Source organism: Oncorhynchus tshawytscha, linkage group LG08 (genome assembly GCF_018296145.1).
Source record: "Oncorhynchus tshawytscha isolate Ot180627B linkage group LG08, Otsh_v2.0, whole genome shotgun sequence".
Classification (NCBI taxonomy): domain Eukaryota; kingdom Metazoa; phylum Chordata; class Actinopteri; order Salmoniformes; family Salmonidae; genus Oncorhynchus; species Oncorhynchus tshawytscha.
In genome coordinates, this window is record NC_056436.1 from 54,713,381 (window position 1) to 54,733,045 (window position 19,665).

Consider the following 19,665-nt stretch of genomic DNA (forward strand, 5'->3'; position numbering starts at 1 on the left):
AACATGACATAATACAGAACATTATTAAACAAGAACAGCTCAAGGACAGAACTACATACATTTAAAACAGCACACACAGCCTACATATTAATATATACACAAAACATCTAGGTCAAATAAGGGAGAAGAGTTGTGCCACGAGGTGTTGCTTTATCTGTTTTTGGAAACCAGGTTTGCTGTTCATTTGAGCAATATGAGATGGAATTACCATGTAATAGTGAATGTTTTCTTGAGTTCGTTCAGGATTTGGGGACTGTCAAAAGACCCCTGGTGGCATGTCTGGTGGGGTAAGTGTGTGTGTCAGAGCTGTGTGTAAGTTGACTATGCAACCGTTTTGCATTTTCAACACAATGTTTCTCATAAAGACGAGGGATGCAGTCAGTCTCTCCTCAACTCTAAGCCAAGAGAGACTGGCAAGCATAGTATTAATATTAGCCAGCTGATTACAATGAAGAGCAAGACGTGCAGCTCTGTCCTGGGCCAGTTGGAGCTTAACTTGGTCTTTCTTTGCCGCACTTGACCACATGACTGGACGATAATCAAGATACAGTAAGACAAAACTGGAGTCTGCAGTGTGGTCTCAAAAAAGCAGAGCATCTCTTTATTGGGTGGGTGGGTAGATGGATGCAGAGCCAACCCCCCCCAACACAAACACACACTGTAACACACTCTCACCAGCTCTCCAGGTCGTTAGAATGCAACTTGACACAGAATTTATTTATTCTCTTTACATCTTAACTCAATATTATAAATCCTGAAGTTTAGTATTTTATCGCAGAGAGTGCAGATTTCCCCCTAAATAAACTCATGGGTGAGCAGACTGATGGACTAAATCGTTCCCAGGTAATCCAGACTGAGTAAATCAATGTCAGATCAACCAGGCGGACGAATCAATCCCACATCTACCAGACAGTCGGACAGAGCGACAGACGAATCGATATCAAATCAGCCCAGACAGTCTAATCTATTATTGTCACATACACAATCTGTCTGTAAGATGAGACTGTAGGCCTATTTATTTCATATAGTCGTACAGTTATTCGTTTCTGTTAGGGTAGGCGTTTAATTTGATAGTTTGGTTGGTGATTTGGATAGGATAACGTGTCTTATGTGAAGGTCCGTGCTTTGATTGGTTGTTAAAGTTCTGAGGGAGACATTGATGCGACGCAATTCATTTTCAGTTGGCCTGATTAAGTTCTAATCAACGTCATGCCTTAGCTGTGCACTGCAAGTAGCATTTATAATGTTAGCGCTCCATAGTCTTCCGTAGTATTTTGCAGTATCACTCTGTAGCTGACTCCGCAGACGGAAGACATTGTTAGTGTTGGGCTGCACTTACCTCATAGACGAATCTCATAGAGTAGCTGTCACGTTCTGACCATAGTTCTTTTGTGTTTTCCTTGTTTTAGTGTTGGTCAGGACGTGAGCTGGGTGGGCATTCTATGTTGGATGTCTAGTTTGTCTGTTTCTGTGTTTGGCCTGATATGGTTCTCAATCAGAGGCAGGTGTTAGGCGTCTCTGATTGGGAACCATATTTAGGTAGCCTGTTTTGTCATTGTGGGTTGTGGGTGATTGTTTATGTTAGTTGCTTATGTCAGCACAGTTCTTATGATAGCGTCACGGTCGTTATTTGTTTATTGTTTTTGTACAGTTTACTTAGTGTTTTTCGTCATCTATTAAAAGATGCATTCACACCACGCTGCGCTTTGGTCCGCTTCTTACAACGATCGTGACAGTAGCCGGATTTATCACTGCACCACTGCGTTCCAAGTGGCACTCTATTCCCTTCTTGGTGCACTACTTTTGACCAGAGCCCTGCTTCAAAGTAGTGCACCAAATAGGGAATAGGCTGCCATCCGGGAAGCAGTCTATCACTGGGCTGGTAGCTTATCCGGGACGGTTTGCGTGGGAGCCGCACAATAGAAGAAGTGATTTGATGACACCACCAGTCTATTGAGATTAAAGGCAGTCTGCCCGGCCCGCTTAATCAAAGCCCCCTCGATCGATTCGCGCCAGGAGCCATGACTTACTCACCTCTCATCCTCTCCCCCCTTTTTCTCTTCTCTCTCCTCTCTCACTATCTCTTTCTCGCTCTCCTCCCTATAGCTTTCTACTCTGTCTTTCTCTCTTCCCTCTATCATCTATCGTCTAAGAGTCCCAGGCTTGGCCAAGGAGAATGAGACAATGTTCCCTATCGATTAACCAAGCGGCCCTGTACCCTGGGGGGACTGCGGGATGGATAGGCTGCCTATAGGGTGGTGTGTTTGTGTGTGTGCACGCACAAGTTTGTGCTTACATGCGTGCATGTGGTGGACATTGTGTACTGTACTATTTCATCACTAAGTGCAAATGTGTGTAATTGTCTGTGTGTCAGCTCAAAATTCAGTACAAAACAGACTGCATTTGAAATCTTGCTCCTTGGCCTGTATTTTGAGAGAGGCAGGGGAAACTAGGTCTCTGTGGTGAGACTTGTTTCATAATGCATGAGGAGAGGACCGGGCTGAGCAGGTAAACATCCCTCACATCAAATGGAGTGAGAAAAGGTGAGAGGGGGTAAAAGAAGAAAGAGTGAGGAAAGATGGAGAGAGGAGGAGACAGGATGCCGACTCTTTCCTAACCTTATACCTAGAATGCCCGGGGCTAGGTTGAAAATGGATTGTATTTAGGAAGCACTTGGATAATAATATTTGTGTGGCTTAGAATGAATGCTTGTGGTCTATACATATTCTACAAATGAATGCTTACAGTAAAGGTATAGGAAAAACAGGCAAACATCTGAATATAACAGAGGCATAAAGTAGATAAGTATTCAGTGTCTAGAATTAGATGTAATACTGAAACACAGTCAAATATATGTACAATACCTGTTAAAAGTTTCCACACCTACTCATTCAAGTGTTTTACATTCTTTTTTACTATTTTCTACATTGTAGAATAATAGTGAATGCGTGAAAACTATGAAATAACACATGTGGAATCATGTAGTAACCCAAAAAGTGTTAGTGTTAAACAAAGCATTTATTTGCAGCCCAAATAAATGCTTCACAGAGTTCAAGTAACAGACATGTACTTTAGATTTTAGATTCTTCAAAGTAGCCACCCTTTGCTTGTCTTGACAGCTTTGGACACTCTTAACATTCTATCAACCCTGGTGCGTGTGTGTGCGCTGTCTGTGTGTTTATGTATGTGCTATACGTTTTGTGTTTATAGGCATGCTCCCCCATTTAACACATACAGCTGCATATGTGTATGTTTATCAGTATATGGTCATGTTACGTGCCTGCATTTTGTGTGTGTGCAGGCTTCCCTGTTAAACCACACAGCTTGGGACACACAGCTGAGATCTGACAAAGTTTTGCATATCTTTGGTAACATTTGAGTCTTGGTTTTTCTGGGTGTTACATCTCAGACAGTTTGTCAATATGCTGTAAAGAATATTGTGGCTGCTGCCTGTCTGGTTTGATGTAGTATGTACATGGTAGTCTGCCATCGCAAAGTGCTGAGTTACCCTAGTCGGGCTACAGAGGCACAGAACAGAACACACAGAGCATTCGGAAAGTATTCAGACCCCTTCTTCCACATTTTGTTACATTACAGTCTTATTCAAAAATTGATTCAATCTCATCAATCTACACACAAAACCTCATATTGACCATGCAAAAACATGTTTTTAGAAATGTTTCCATATGTATGTGTGTGTGTGTTTTCATTGATCATCCTTGAGATGTTTCTCGAACTTGATTGGAGTCCACCTGTGGTAAATTCAATTGATTGGACATGATTTGAAAAGGCACACACCTATCTATAAAATGTCCCACAGTTGACAGTGCATGTCAGAGCAAAAACCAAGCTATGGGGTTGAAGGAGTTGTCCGTAGAGATCCGAGACAGGATTGTGTTTAGGCACAGATCTGAGGAAGGGTACCAAAATACTTCTGCAGCATTGAAAGTCCCCAAGAACACAGTGGCCTCCATCATTCTTAAATAGAAGAAGTTTGGAACCACCAAGACTCTTCCTAGAGCTGGCCGCCTGTCCAAACTGAGCAATCGGGGGAGAAAGGCCTTGGTCAGCGAGGTGGCCAAGAACCTGATGGTCACGGACAGAGCTCCAGAGTTTCTATGTGCAGATGGGAGAACCTTCCAGAAGGACAACCATCTCTGCAGCACTCCCCCCACCAGGGCTTCATGGTAGAGTGGCCAGACGGAAGACACTCCTCAGTAAAAGGCACATGACAGCCCGCTTGGAGTTTGCCAAAAGGCACCTAAAGGACTCTGACCATGAGAAACAAGATTCTTTTGCCTGATGAAACCAAGATTTAACTCTTTGGCCTGAATGCCAACCGTCACATCGGGAGGAAACCTGGCAAACCCTATGCTGAAGCATGGTGGTGGCAGCATCATGCTGTGGAGATGTTTTTCAGCGGCAGGGACTGGGAGACTAGTCAGGATTGAGAGAAAGATGAACGGAGCAAAGTACAGACAGATCCTTGACAAAAACTTGTGTGGGTGAAGGTTCACCTTCTAACAGGATAACGACCCTAAGCACACAGCCAAGACAATGCAGGAGTGGCTTCAGGAAAAGTCTCTGAATGTCCTTGAGTGGCCGAGCCAGAGCGCGGACTTGAAAATCTCTGCAGAGACCTCAAAATAGCTGTACAGCGACACTCCCCATCCAACCTGACATAGCTATGAGAGGATCTGCAGAGAAGAATTGGAGAAACTCCCCAAATACAGGTGTGCCAAGCTTGTAGCATCCTTCCCAAGAAGACTGCTGCCAAAGGTGCTTCAAAAAAGTACTGAGTAAAGGGTCTGAATACTTGTGTAAATGTGATATTTCCATGTTATTTTTTCATGCATTTGCAATCATTTCTTTAAAAAAGTGTTTGCTTTGTCATTATGGGGTATTGTGTTTAGATTGATGAGGGGAAAAATGTGGAAAAAGTCAAGGGGTCTGAATACTTTCAGACCCCTTGTGTGTATATATAGTGTGTGTGTTGACACCCCTTCAAATTAGTGGATTTGGCTATTTGCTGACAAGTGTATAAAATCGAGCACACAGCCATGCTATCCCAGGAAAGGGCTGAAAATTACCCATATTAATATACACTGTATATATATATATATATATATATATATATACAGTGCCTTGCGAAAGTATTCGGCCCCCTTGAACTTTGCGACCTTTTGCCACATTTCAGGCTTCAAACATAAAGATATAAAACTGTATTTTTTGTGAAGAATCAACAACAAGTGGGACACAATCATGAAGTGGAACGACATTTATTGGATATTTCAAACCTTTTTTACAAATCAAAAACTGAAAAATTGGGCGTGCAAAATTATTCAGCCCCTTTACTTTCAGTGCAGCAAACTCTCTCCAGAAGTTCAGTGAGGATCTCTGAATGATCCAATGTTGACCTAAATGACTAATGATGATAAATACAATCCACCTGTGTGTAATCAAGTCTCCGTATAAATGCACCTGCACTGTGATAGTCTCAGAGGTCCGTTAAAAGCGCAGAGAGCATCATGAAGAACAAGGAACACACTAGGCAGGTCCGAGATACTGTTGTGAAGAAGTTTAAAGCCAGATTTGGATACAAAAAAATTTCCCAAGCTTTAAACATCCCAAGGAGCACTGTGCAAGCGATAGTATTGAAATGGAAGGAGTATCAGACCACTGCAAATCTACCAAGACCTGGCCGTCCCTCTAAACATTCAGCTCATACAAGGAGAAGACTGATCAGAGATGCAGCCAAGTGGCCCATGATCACTCTGGATTAACTGCAGAGATCTACAGCTGAGGTGGGAGACTCTGTCCATAGGACAACAATCAGTCGTATATTGCACAAATCTGGCCTTTATGGAAGAGTGGCAAGAAGAAAGCCATTTCTTAAAGATATCCATAAAAAGTGTTGTTTAAAGTTTGCCACAAGCCACCTGGGAGACACACCAAACATGTGGAAGAAGGTGCTCTGGTCAGATGAAACCAAAATGTAACTTTTTGGCAACAATACAAAACGTTATGTTTGGCGTAAAAGCAACACAGCTCATCACCCTGAACACGCCATCCCCACTGTCAAACATGGTGGTGGCAGCATCATGGTTTGGGCCTGCTTTTCTTCAGCAGGGACAGGGAAGATGGTTAAAATTGATGGGAAGATGGATGGAGCCAAATACAGGACCATTCTGGAAGAAAACCTGATGGAGTCTGCAAAAGACCTGAGACTGGGACGGAGATTTGTCTTCCAACAAGACAATGTTCCAAAACATAAAGCAAAATCTACAATGGAATGGTTCAAAAATAAACATATCCAGGTGTTAGAATGGCCAAGTCAAAGTCCAGACCTGAATCCAATCGAGAATCTGTGGAAAGAACTGAAAACTGCTGTCCACAAATGCTCTCCATCCAACCTCACTGAGCTCGAGCTGTTTTGCAAGGAGGAATGGGAAAAAATTTCAGTCTCTCGATGTGCAAAACTGATAGAGACATACCCAAGCGACTTACAGCTGTAATCGCAGCAAAAGGTGGCGCTACAAAGTATTAACTTAAGGGGGCTGAATAATTTTGCATGCCCAATTTTTCAGTTTTTGATTTGTTAAAAAAGTTTGAAATATCCAATAAATGTCGTTGCACTTCATGATTGTGTCCCACTTCTTGTTGATTCTTCACAAAAAAATACAGTTTTATATCTTTATGTTTGAAGCCTGAAATGTGGCAAAAGGTCGCAAAGTTCAAGGGGGCTGAATACTTTCACAAGGCACTGTATATATATATACAAAAGCAAATTAGTGGGATTTGGCTATTTCAGCCATACCCGTTGCTGCAGGTGTATAAAATCGAGTACATTGCCATGCAATCGCTGTAGACAAACATTGGCAGTAGAATGGCCTTACTGAAGAGCTGTGTGACTTTCAACGTGGCACCGTCATAGGATGTCTGTTACGTTTTTCTTCCGTCGAAGGAGAGTCGGACCAAAATGCAGCGTGGTAATTTTGATACATGTTGGCACTGGATAGAGGTGGCACTGGATAGACCGGACCGTGAAGGCGTACTGGAGAGCCTGAGAGCAGGGCTGGCACAGGACGTGCAAGGCTAGGGAGGTGCACAGGAGGCCTAGTGCGTGAGGCTGGCACAATCTTCACCAGCCGACTAACACGCACCTCAGGACGAGATTGGAGCGCTGACCCAGGTGCCATCAAATCCCCGACACGCTCCGTCGGGCGAATATCGTACCTAAAGCACCAAACTAGCAAGTCCCTCATAACCCTCTCCTCCACTTTCCCCATTAACTCCTTCACAGTCTCTGCTTCGCTCACCTCCAACACCGGCTCTGGTTCTGGTCTCCTCCTTGGCTCCTCACGATAAACAGGGGGAGTTGGCTCAGGTCTGAATCCTGACTCTGCCACACTCTCCCTGAGCCCCGCCACCCCCCCCCAATACATTTTTGGGGCTGACTCTCGGGCTTCCATCCGCGTCGCCGTGCTGCCTCCTCATACCAGCGCCTCTCCGCTTTCGCAGCCTCCAGTTCTTCCTTGGGACGGCGATATTCTCCAGGCTGTGTCCAGGGTCCTTTTCCATCCAATATCTCCTCCCAAGTCCAGAAGTCCTGTCATCGCTGCTCCTCACGATAAACAGGGGGAGTTGGCTCAGGTCTGAACCCTGACTCTGCCACACTCTCCCTGAGCCCCCCCCCCCAATACATTTTTGGGGCTGACTCTCGGGCTTCCTTGCCAACCGTGTTCCCTCGTATCGCCTTTTCAACTCCATTCTCCTATAACCCTCTTCTCACTGCTCCAGCGAATCCCAGGCGGGCTCCGGCACTCTCTCTGGGTCGACCGTCCACCTGTCTATTTCGTCCCAAGTCGTATATTCCAAACTTTGTAGCTCCTGCTGCCGCTGCCTGTCACCACGCCGCTTGGTCCTGGTGTGGTGGGTGATTCTGTTACGGTATTCTTCCGTCGAAGGAGAGTCGGACCAAAATGCAGCGTGGTAATTTTGATACATGTTTTAATGACGAATAAACACGAACAATACAAAAACAACAAACGGAATGTGAAAACCTAAACAGCCTATCTGGTGACAACAAACACAAAGACAGGAACAATCACCCACGAAACACTCAAAGAATATGGCTGCCTAAATATGGTTCCCAATCAGAGACAACGATAATCACCTGCCTCTGATTGAGAACCAATTCAGACAGCCATAGACTATGCTAGAAAACCCCACTAAGCCACAATCCCAAATCCTACGAAAACCCCCAATACTAAACACACCACATAATAAACCCATGTCACACCCTGGCCTGACCGAAATAATAAAGAAAACACAAAATACTAAGACCAGGGCGTGACAATGTCACCTTTCCAACAAGTCAGTTGTTCAAATTTCTGCCCTGCTAGAGCTGCCCCGGTCAGCTGTACGTTCTTTATTGTGAAGTGGAAATCTCTAGAAGCAATAACAGCTCAGTCACGAATTGGCAGGCCACACAAGCTCACAGAATGGGACCGCCGAGTGCTGAAGCGCGTAACTTGTAAAAATTGTCTGTCTTCGGTTGCAACACTCAATACATTTGATCTATACTGCCTCTGGAAGTAACGTCAGCACAAGAACTGTTCTTCGGGAGCTTCATGAAATGGGTCTCAATAACTGAGCAGCTGAACACAGGCTTACGATCACCATGCGCAATGCCAAGCGTTGGCTGGAGTGGTGTAAAGCTCTGGAGCAGTCAAACACGTTCTCTGGAGTGATGAATCACGCTTCACCATCTGGTAGTCCGATGGACGAATCAGGGTTTGGTGGATGCCAGGAGAAAGCTACCTGCCCCAATACATAGTGCCAACTGTAAAGTTTGGTGGAGGAGGAATAATGGTCTGGGGCTGTTTTTCATGGTTCAGGCTAGGTCCCTTATTCCAGTGAAGTGAAATCATAACGTTACAGCATACAATGACCTTCTAGACGCTTCTGTGCTTCCAACTTTGCGGCAACAGTTTGGGGAAGGCCCTTTCCTATTTTAGCATGACAATACCCCCATGCACAAAGCGAGGTCCATACAGAAATGGTTTGCTGAGATCAGTGTGGAAGAACTAGGCTGGCCTGCACAGAGCCCTGACTTCAACCCCATTGAACACCTTTGGGATGAATTGGAAGGCCGACTGCGAGCCAGGCCTAATCGCCCAACATCAGTGCAATGTTCCAACATCTAGTGGAATGCCTTCCCAGAAGAGTGGAGGCTGTTACAGCAGCAAAGGGTGGACCAACTCCATATTAATGCGCATGATTTTGGAATGAGATATCAGACAAGCAGGTATTAACATACTTTTGATCGTATAGTGTACTTGTGTGCCTTATCCACATTGACTTAAATCAAACAAATCAAATCACACTTTGTCACATGCGCCGAATACAACAAGTGTAGACCTTACCCTGAAATGCTTACTTACAAGCCCTTAACCAACAGTGCAGTTCAAGAAGAGTCAAGAAATTATTTACCAAGTAGACTAAAGTAAAAATGTATAATAAAAAAGTAACACAATAAGAATAACGAGGCTATATGCAGGGGGCACCGGTACCGAGTCAGTGTGCAGGGGTACAGGTTAGGTCATTTGCACATGTAGGTAGGGGTGAAGTGACTATGCCTAGATAATAAACAGTGAGTAGCAGCAGTGTACAAAAGAGAGGGGGGAGGGTCAATGTAAATTGTCCAGTGGCGATTTAATTAATTGTTCAGCAGTCTTATTGCTTGGAGGTAGAAGCTTTTGAGGAGCCTTTTGGTCCTAGACTTGGCGCTCCGGTACTGCTTGCCGTGCGGTAGCAGAGAAAACGGTCTATGACTTGGGTGACCTGATTTTATGGGCTTTCCTCTAACACTGCCTATTATATAGGTCCTGGATGGCAGGAAGCTTGGCCCAGTGATGTACTGGGCTGTTCGCACTCCCCTCTGTAGTGCCTTCTGCTCAGATGCCGAGCAGTTGCCATACCAGGCTGTGATGCAACCGGTCAGGATGCTCTCGATGGTGCAGGGACATTACACAAGACATTTGTTGTGTAAATCCATCTATATGCCTCCACCGCAAATGTATGGAAAGATAAACACAAAATCAAAGCAGGAAAACCAGAAAGTAATTTTGGGTTGGAGGCATATAAATGGATTTATACAACCAATTTCATGTGACAAGGTTTCATCTTGGCATTAGTCTACTTTTGATGTCTGAAAAAACATCTTACACATTGTCGTTTATGAGTGTAATGTCCCTTTAATAAAACATGGAACGAGGAAGTAACTCCCCCAGATAATCTCATTCAATTTGAGATGGAATTAAAGTGCTTTTGTATCACTATCATTAACTCATTAACTCAATTCACTCATTTGACCTTTCACATCCAAATGGCACGTTAGGGGACAACACTGACGATTTGTTGAAACACAGTGCTACCGATAGCTTAGGGGTAGTAGGGTATAAATGGGCTTCCTTGTGTCCTATCATGTGCCTCCTCATGGTGAATGTATCATATATTTACCAGATGGGAATAAAGGCTTTAGGGGAGAGAACCTCAATCTTTATTGTGCATGTGATGTGGTTCGTCACCAAGCCTATCTCCCGGCACAGCTGAGATTCATAAAGCTTATCAAGCAATTAGAAAGAGAGTAAATATTTGGATTTAAATGTTTACACGGCTTTCTTCAGGAAATAACTGTTGCATATATCAATTTTTCATAATTAATCTCTAATCAAGCATGATTGTGTTGTTTTCTGTTATAGGTACACATTTCAGTGTGTACGCTGTGTACCAGCTTTGATGTAGGCCTAGGCTACACGGATACGATTTGCTCTTTGTTTGCCTCAAACAATTGCTTTATCTGTATATAGCCACAATATACATAATTTAGGCTACTATTTCCATCTAGCAAAGGATTGCGTATGTCTCAATCCGTTGCACGTGTTGTTATTGTAAAGTAAGATTTGAACGGGAAAACAGATCATAGGAATGGTGCTGCCGGAGGGCCGTCTTTTATGGGATGAAACTATGAGAAGTAAGTTGCGTTGAGGGGCATTCTTCTCCTAGTGTAGTAGTTGCTGTATGGCTGCTCTAATCAGTGTTTTGTTATTTTTCCCTTTTCATGTTATCGATGCCTATTTTCATCACAGTGTGTTTATGCAAGCTACTCTGTGTCTTGTCCTAAAAGTGTTTGTGTGTGTGTGTTTGTGCAAGATATTCTTATATTTGGTTCCATAGGCATAGCTAATCGAATCGAGCATGAGTATGTTTGTAAGACAGTAACTTGGCAAAGAGTTGTTTTTCCTCCTCTCCGTTTTCAACATCTCATTGTTATCCAGTGACAAAGGCAACCGCATGTTCTGCTCCTCATCTGAACCAGGAGCCACTAATCCACCTCCAGCTTCTCCTCGCTCTCCTCTTACACAGGAAGATAGAGGACCAGGGGCACTGCTCCGCTTAGACCAGAAGCTTATTGACTCTTACGACAACACAGTTCCTACATTATGTGTCTGAGTTATAACAAAGTGAGGTATACCAAAGTGAGACACTGGCCCGTGTACCCAGGCCTGAATGTTAATGAAATAGTATGTCGGATGAATTCCCTCCGTCTTGTCGGTAAGCATGGACGCAGGTTTGGATGTGGATCATGTGTTGATGCTGAAGTGTGTGTGTGTGTGTGTGTTTGGGTTTGTGAATCTAATCGCATCCTCTGTCATTCTCCTCTTTCTCCCCAGATGGCGGACAAAACAGAATTTGGATTACTGCTTCCTCATGATGTATGCCCAGTCCAAAGGGACCTACTATGTGCAGGTACGAAACCTCAAGCCTCTTGCAGCATGCATCTGTGTTTTCTGTAAAGACTGAGCAAATGAGTATATTCTGCATAGTGAAATGAGAATCTTGGAAGTGTGTAAACACTATGAACTGTTTGTTCTGGGAGAAATTGTTCTGACATGTCAGTGCTTGGAACGACATTGCTCGCAGGGCAGCCATTTCACATAACCTTTGGACAGGTGGCACTCAGCAACAGCTATAGTCCTACAGAAGCTATATAGAAAGCGATCGTGAGGGTGACACAGCAATAATATTTGCCCCAGTCGTTTCCTGCTGCTGAGGCTGCATTCCTGAGAGCCGACGAGCGGCTGCCATTTAGATTTTTGATTTGATTTATTAGGATCCCCGTTAGCCGACGCCAATAGCGACAGCTAGTCTTACTGGGGTCCGAAACATAGTGAAAAATTCATTACAGACAAAATACTTTAGAATTTACATACATTTCAAAACATGAACATGTGTGTGTGTGTGTGTGTGCGCGCGCATCTATTCCTTATTCTTACTAGTGAATAAAATAAAATAGGATTTTTTTTAACCTGTCTGGTGCCAGTGGGACGGTAGCATCCCACCTGGCCAACATGTTTTTATCATAAATCTTCAATAATATTCCAAACGGACAATTCCTTTGTCATTAGAAATGAAATGGAACGGAGCTCATGCTCACGGCCGCGCGTGTGACTAACAGCTCTTATTCACTCCCCTTCACAATAGAAGCCTGAAACAAATTTCTAAAGACTGTTGACATCTAGTGGAAGCCTTAGGAATTTAAAATTTTATTTTATTTGAAGTGCAATCTGACCCCATTTATACTGTATATTGGATAGGCATTCACTTGAAAAACTACAAACCTCAGATTTCCCACTTCCTGGTGGATTTTTCTCAGGTTTTTGCCTGCCATGTGAGTTCTGTTATACTCACAGACATCATTCAAACAGTTTCAGAAACTTCAGAGTGTTTTCTATCCAAATATGCATATCCGAGCCTCTGGGCCTGAGTAGCAGGCAGTTTACTCTGGGCACGCTTTTTATCCGGACGTAAAAATACTGCCCCTTACCCCAAAGAAGTTAACATTGAACGATAATTTGTTTATCTGGAACCGTACAGAAAATGTGGCCGTTCCTGAGTTGGCTTCATTAATTAGTGAATCAAAATTATTGTGTGATAAAATCAAATTGGTACCATCACCAAAGAGAATGGGAAGTACAGTAGAAGACACAGCAGCAAGGTCATTGATATAGATTAGGAATAACAAAGGTCCAATTATCCAACCCTGTGGCACACCAAAGGATATCTTGGCCCTGATAGAGGCACAGCCATTTGCATAAACAAATTGTTCTCTATCATGAAAATAACTATATAGCCAATTATGTGTATAATCATGAAAACCGTAAAAAAGGCCATTTAGAAAGTAATATTTTATGATCAAACTATGTTAAACACTTTCGCTAAATCTAAAAAGATGCCAGCAGCGTATTCATTGTTGTTCAGGTCTGTAGAGATTTTATCCATAAATTGCAAAATAGCCATATCTGGTAGTTTTTACAAAAAACTTTTCGGTGTTGATTTAAATGTTTCAATATTCTCTTATATATACCATTATTTTCTAGGATTGTAGAAACACTTGGTAGTGCAGCTATGGGGTGATAATTTGTAAAATATCTTGGATCCCCAGATTTATAGAAGGGGATAACTTTGGCAATTTTTATGCAAATATGCAAGTAACCATTTTACTGTACTACACCTTTTGTATTCTATGCATGTGACAAATAGACATATATTTTATTTGATATAGTGTGTGTTTACCAGAGACGGTAATGTGAAGAACAACAGGACCTGCGACAGAGTCAGATTAGGATATAGGTCAATGACTAGATAGTGTCATTTTTTCTTTATTGTAGACTACTACTACTTTTACCACTTTTAGTCTTGTCATCTTTGGTTGTTTACTATACACTCTGTTCAGCACATGGCCTCACATGTGAATGCTTAAAGAGGGTGTGAAAGTTGCTGACAAAGAAGAGCTCTGCAATAGGTAACCAAAACATTCAAGGGCCATTTCTCAAAAGTGGGGTGGACGTGTTTATCAACTTTCAAGGCAGAATTTATTTCCCATGTTTCCTTAACTGCAGTGTATGATATACACATTTCTGGCTCCGAGTCTCTACTTTTATCCATTGTAAAATTAACAGCATTTCAAATTTTACTACATAGGACCGAATCCAGGTGGTGGGTCGCATTTAGTCTCCTCAACTTGTTCAACAGCCACACACCCTTCATTACCAGATTCAGCTGAGGTCTAGAACTTAAGGAATGATTTGTACCAAATACAATGCTCTTAGTTTAAGAGATGTTGAGTACCAGTTTATTACTGGCAACCTATTCTAAAACTGACTGCAACTCTTTGTTAAGGGTTTTACAGTCACTGACACGTAACTGTAAAATATACACAGTATTTTTCCACATTTTGTTACGTTACAGCCTTATTTTTCATATTGACTAAACAAAATAATTTCCTCATCAATCTACACACAATACCACATAATGACAAAGCAAAAACACTTTTTTTGGAAATGTTTGCAAAACAATACAGAAATAGCTCATTTACACAAGTATTGCTATGAGACTTGAAATTGAGCTCAGATGCAACCTGTTTCCATTGATCATCCTTGAAATGTTTCAGCAACTTAATTGGAGTCCACCTGTGGTAAATTCAATTGATTGCATGGGATTTGGAAAGGCACACACATGTCAATATAAGTTGACAGTGCATGTCAGAGCAAATACCAAGCCATGAGGTCGTAGGAATTGTCTGTAGAGCTCCAAGACAGGATTGTGTTGAGGCACAGATCTGTACCAGAACAATTTTTCAGCATTGAAGTTCCCCAAGAACACAGTGGCCTCCATCCTTAAATGGAAGAAGTTTGGAACCACCGAGACTCTTCCTATAGCTGGCTGCCCGGCCAAACTGAGTAATCGGGGGAGAAGGGCATTGGTCAGCGAGGTGAACAAGAACCCGATGGTCATTCTGACAGAGCTTTATTGTTCCTCTGTGGAGTTGGGAGAACCTTCTAGAAGGACAATCATCTCTGCAGCACTCCACCAATCAGTCCTTTATGGTAGAGTGGCCAGAGGGAAGCCACTCTTCAGTAAAAGGCACATGAAAGCCCGCTTTGAGTTTGCCAAAAGGCACCTAAAGACTCTCAGACCATGAGAAACAAGATTCTCTTGTCTGATGAAACCAAGATTGAACTTTTTGGCCTGAATGCCAAGTGTCACGTCTGGAGGAAACCTGGCACCATCCATACGGTGACGCATGGTGGTGGCAGCATCATGCTGAGGAGATGTTTTTCAGAGGCAGGGACTGGGAGACTAGTCAGGATTGAGGGAAAGATGAATGGAGCAAAGTACAGGGATGTCCTTGATGAAAACCTGCTGCAGAGCGCTCAGGACCTCAGATTGGGGTGAAGGTTCACCTTCCAACAGGACAATGACGCTAAGCACACAGACAAGACAATGCAGGAGTGGCTTTGGGACAAGTCTCTGAATGTCCTTGAGTGGCCCAGCCAGAGCGCGGACTTGAACCCGATCAAACATCTCTGGAGAGACCTGAAAATAGCTGTGCAGCGACACTCTCCATCCAACCTGTCAGAGCTTGAGATGATCTGCAGAGAAGAATGGGAGAAACTCCCCAAATACAGGTATTTGGTTGGATGACAAGTTGTCCTTTAAAGTTCATGTGGATAATCTTGTGACAAAGCTTATATTGAAATTGTGTTTTTATTTTCGTAATATGACTTGCTTCCCACTTATGGCTAGAAAGAAGCTTGTTCAGGCAACTATTCTCTCTGTAATTGATTATGGTGACTTGTTGTGTATGCATGCAGCCTCATTTGTCTTACAGAGACTGAACTCTGTTTATCATGCATCCTTGCACTTTATTACAAATGCCAAGTCACTCACCCACCATTGCACCTTGTACCAAATGGTAGATTGGACCTCACTTTATATGCACACAAAGATACATTTGTATGTGTTCATCTACAAAGCCCTCTTTACCTCTGTAGTCTGGTCCCCTTCAACACCAGCAGTTACCATACCCGGTCTGCTTGGTGGTTGCTACCTAAAACGTCTTAGGGATAGAGGGCAGTATTTTCACGTCCGGATGAAAAGCGTGCCCAGAGTAAACTGCCTGTTACTCAGCCCAGATGCTAGGATATGCATATAATTGGTAGATTTGGATCGAAAACACTCTAAAGTTTGTTTCTAAAACTGTTAAAATAATGTACGTGAGTATAACAGAACTGATTTGGCAGGCGAAACACCGAGGACAAACCATCCAGGATTTTTTTTTGAGGTCACTGTTTTCAATTCATTTCTATGGGAAGACCTATTTAATAGGAACCTGGTTGCAGTTCCTATGGGTTCCACTAGATGTCTTTAGAAATTGGTTGATGGTTTTTCTTTTGAGATATGAAGAAGTAGGGCTGTTCTTTGTAAGTGTCAAGCCAAGTGGACTCTACTGTTTTGATGCGTGTGAACTGGAGCGTGCTTCACGTTGTTTTTATCCGGTATTGAACACAGTATATTCCGTCTTAAATTGTATCGAATATTTACGTTTTAGGATATCTTAGGTTGGATTAGGAACATTGTTTGAAATGTTTGGACCAAGTTTACAGGTAACCTATAAGATACTTTGTAGTCATGTGAATCAAACCCGCCAAATAAATTGACATTTTGGGGATATAAAGAAAGACATTATTGAACAAAAGGACCATTTGTGATGTTTCTGGGACATTTTGGAGTGCCAACAGAAGAAGATCTTCAAAGGTAAGGCATTTATTATATAGTTATTTCTGACTTTTGTGTCACCACCTGCATGGTTGAAAATTATTTTCATGTGTTTGTATGCGGGGCGCTGTCCTCAGATAATCACATGGTCTACTTTTGCCATAAAGCCTTTTTGAAATCTGACACTGCGGCTGGATTAACAAGAAGTTAAGCTTTATTTTGATGTATAACACTTATATTGTCGTGAATGTTGAATATTGATATTTCTGTAGTTTGAATTTGGCGCTCTGCAATTTCACTGGATGTTGTCAAATCGATCCCGCTAAAGGGATTGGCGCACGAAGGGATCACTCAGAGGTTAAAGTCTTTTCAACGGTCTCCTTATTCTTATGTGAAACCAAGAGGGCAGAATCATCCGCATATAGGAACAGAGGGCATGAAGAGGCAGAGTCCATGTCTTTTATGTAGAGCAAAAAAAGCAAATGCCCCAAAATGCTCCCATACCACAGTTTATCTCCTTAGTATCAGACAGTGTCATGCCCACATTCACCCTTTGAACCCTGTTAGTTAGGTATGACTTTTCCCATAATAAGGAGTTGGTGCCAAATGTTTGTAGGTCAAGCATCACCATACTACAGAAGTTTCCCTTGTCAATTTCTTGCTAGCTAAAATCTCTCAAGTGTCGTAAACAAGTGTCGGTAGAATAGGGATGTCTAAAACCGGACTGAAGGTTATATAAAATGACAAGACACAAGATTGACACTGTTCTGTAGTTACCTTGTTCAACTTAGCTTTGTTTCTTGTATAAAGGAGCAACTCTTGCATGTTTCAACTTGTGTGGTACCTTACCATGTTGAATAGAAAGGTTGATGATGTGTGTTACATAATGTCCAATACGATCAGCGGCATCACTCAGGAATCTAGCTGGGATGTCATCCAGTGCTGTGGCTTTCTGTTTGTCAAGATCTTTAAGCATATTTGTAACATCTAAAGTTGAAACCTGGGGAAATGCTAACTGTCCTTCGGAGATGTCCTTATTAACTGAATAATGGATTTGAATATGATGGTTTCCAAAGGTGCCAGAGTATTCTGGGTGTTGATCAACAAGGTTGCTGGCAATGGAGTTGAAAAACAAATTTAACTCATTTATCAGCCACCTGTGCTCTGTAAAAGGTAACATTACCATTGATGTTCAGTCCAATGCTTTTTGACTTTTGTTTTTTGCTTGTTGCTAGGTCCTTGAGTCTTCCAAAGTTCCTCGGGGTCATTTATATTGTCCTGGATCTTGCTCTTGTAGAATGACAGTTTTGCTTCGTCAACCAGCCTTTGAACTGTATTCCTTAGGTGTTTGTATTGAGTGAAGGAATCTGGCAATTTTGACCTCAGTCTTTTCGAACATTGTTTCTCAAGGTGATGGAAGGAAGGATTTCCCTACTGATCCAGGATTTTGGCCTTTGTTTGATCCTCATCACTTTTTTGCGATGCCAGCTTGTCCACAGTACTGACAAATTTACCTTGGAAGAATTCCCGTGCTCTAGCCACACCCTCACTTTCCATAACAGTAGACCTGTCAGACTGTCCTAGCAGTTCATTAAATTGTTTTTTTGTCATAGTTTTTGAGGGATCTTGTCCTGATGGTATTGTGCCAATTTTTATCCCCCCCCCCTCACTTTCCTAGTGTGGTGTATTAAGAAATGGTCACTAATTCCTAATTCTATTTGGAATTATACAACTTCTGGATATCTTGTGTCATACAATAATGAGATCAATGTCAGTCTGACTGGTGTCACAGATTCTTGTAGGCTCATTTATCAAACTAATGTTTTGCAAAAGTTAGACAAGGCCTTGTACAGGGGGCAGCTCATGTTCACTACTTCAGCATTTACATCACTCAGTAGAATCACTTCAGAGTTTTGAAAGCCACAGTGGGCAGTACACACATTTTCAAGGATCTCATAAAAGTAACTCCGGTCTGGAGGTCTATACAAATAAAAGTAACTCCGGTCTGGAGGTCTATACAAAGCCCCTGTAAAGATTGGTTTGCTTTTTGGTAAAAATATATCCAACCAAACTGCTTCCATGCAATCAAGATTTAAATCCATTCTCATATTAAAACCAATGTCTGCTCTGACATTAATGTACACACCCCCTCCTCTCCGATTTCTTTCCTTTCGGGTAATTAGGAAGTTTTCTGATTCTTTGACGGAAGGATCTAGCCAAGTCTCTGTGAAACATAAAACCCCTGCATTACTCTTTTTGGCAGGCAAATCTCTATTTTTGGCAGTGGACTATGTACATTAAGATATAAACAATGCAAAACCTCTGGAGGCGAGGGGCTTGAAAGGGTCTACCTTCGTTTGGGTGATATGTTCTCCTCATCACCAAGGAAGGCTGCTGACACTATTGATTATGGGAGAGCAGACGGCGGACCAAAAGGTTAAACTCTGTCCATCTTCATGCAGCGTTGGGCCTCTGCCTCAGATGATAGTAACTGTGTAAGGAAACATTAAAACAAACAGGTTCAAATCCACACCTGCACCACAATCCAACATGCAGGTAACTGACAAAATAATGGAAACACTTTAGTAAATGAGGGATACAAAGTATATTTAAAACGGGTGCTTCCACACAATTGTGGTTCCTGAGTTAACATCCCATCATGCTTAGGGTCATGTATTAAAATGCTGGTCAGGCCATTGTTTTGCCCATTATTTTGGCAATGTCCCCATAGAATGACAATGCCCCCATCCACTTGGCACCAGTGGTCACTGAATGGTTTGATCAGAATGAAAACGATGTAAACTATATGCCATGGCTGTCTCAGTCAGATCTCAACCCAACGCTTTCCACCAGCATCAACAAAACACCAAATGATGGAATTTCTCGTGGAAGAATAGTGTTGCATCCCTCCAATTAAGTTCCAGACACTTGTAGAATCAGTTACCTGTATCTGCAACTTCAGAAGGGTGCTCTCTACTTGACACTAAAACACAGACAGGTTAAACAAGCAAACAGACAAACAAACAAAACAGGTGTATA

The 19,665-nt window shown here is 42.5% G+C and overlaps 1 protein-coding gene across 1 annotated transcript in view; it reads left to right on the forward strand.

The window, feature by feature from the left end:
- mgat4b (alpha-1,3-mannosyl-glycoprotein 4-beta-N-acetylglucosaminyltransferase B) overlaps nucleotides 1–19,665 on the forward strand; it is a 215,967-nt gene that overhangs the window by 146,285 nt on the left and 50,017 nt on the right. The window contains exon 7 of the mRNA XM_024429481.2: nucleotides 11,739–11,814. Coding sequence (XP_024285249.1) covers nucleotides 11,739–11,814 — 76 coding nt within the window. The remainder of the gene's footprint in view (nucleotides 1–11,738; nucleotides 11,815–19,665) is intronic.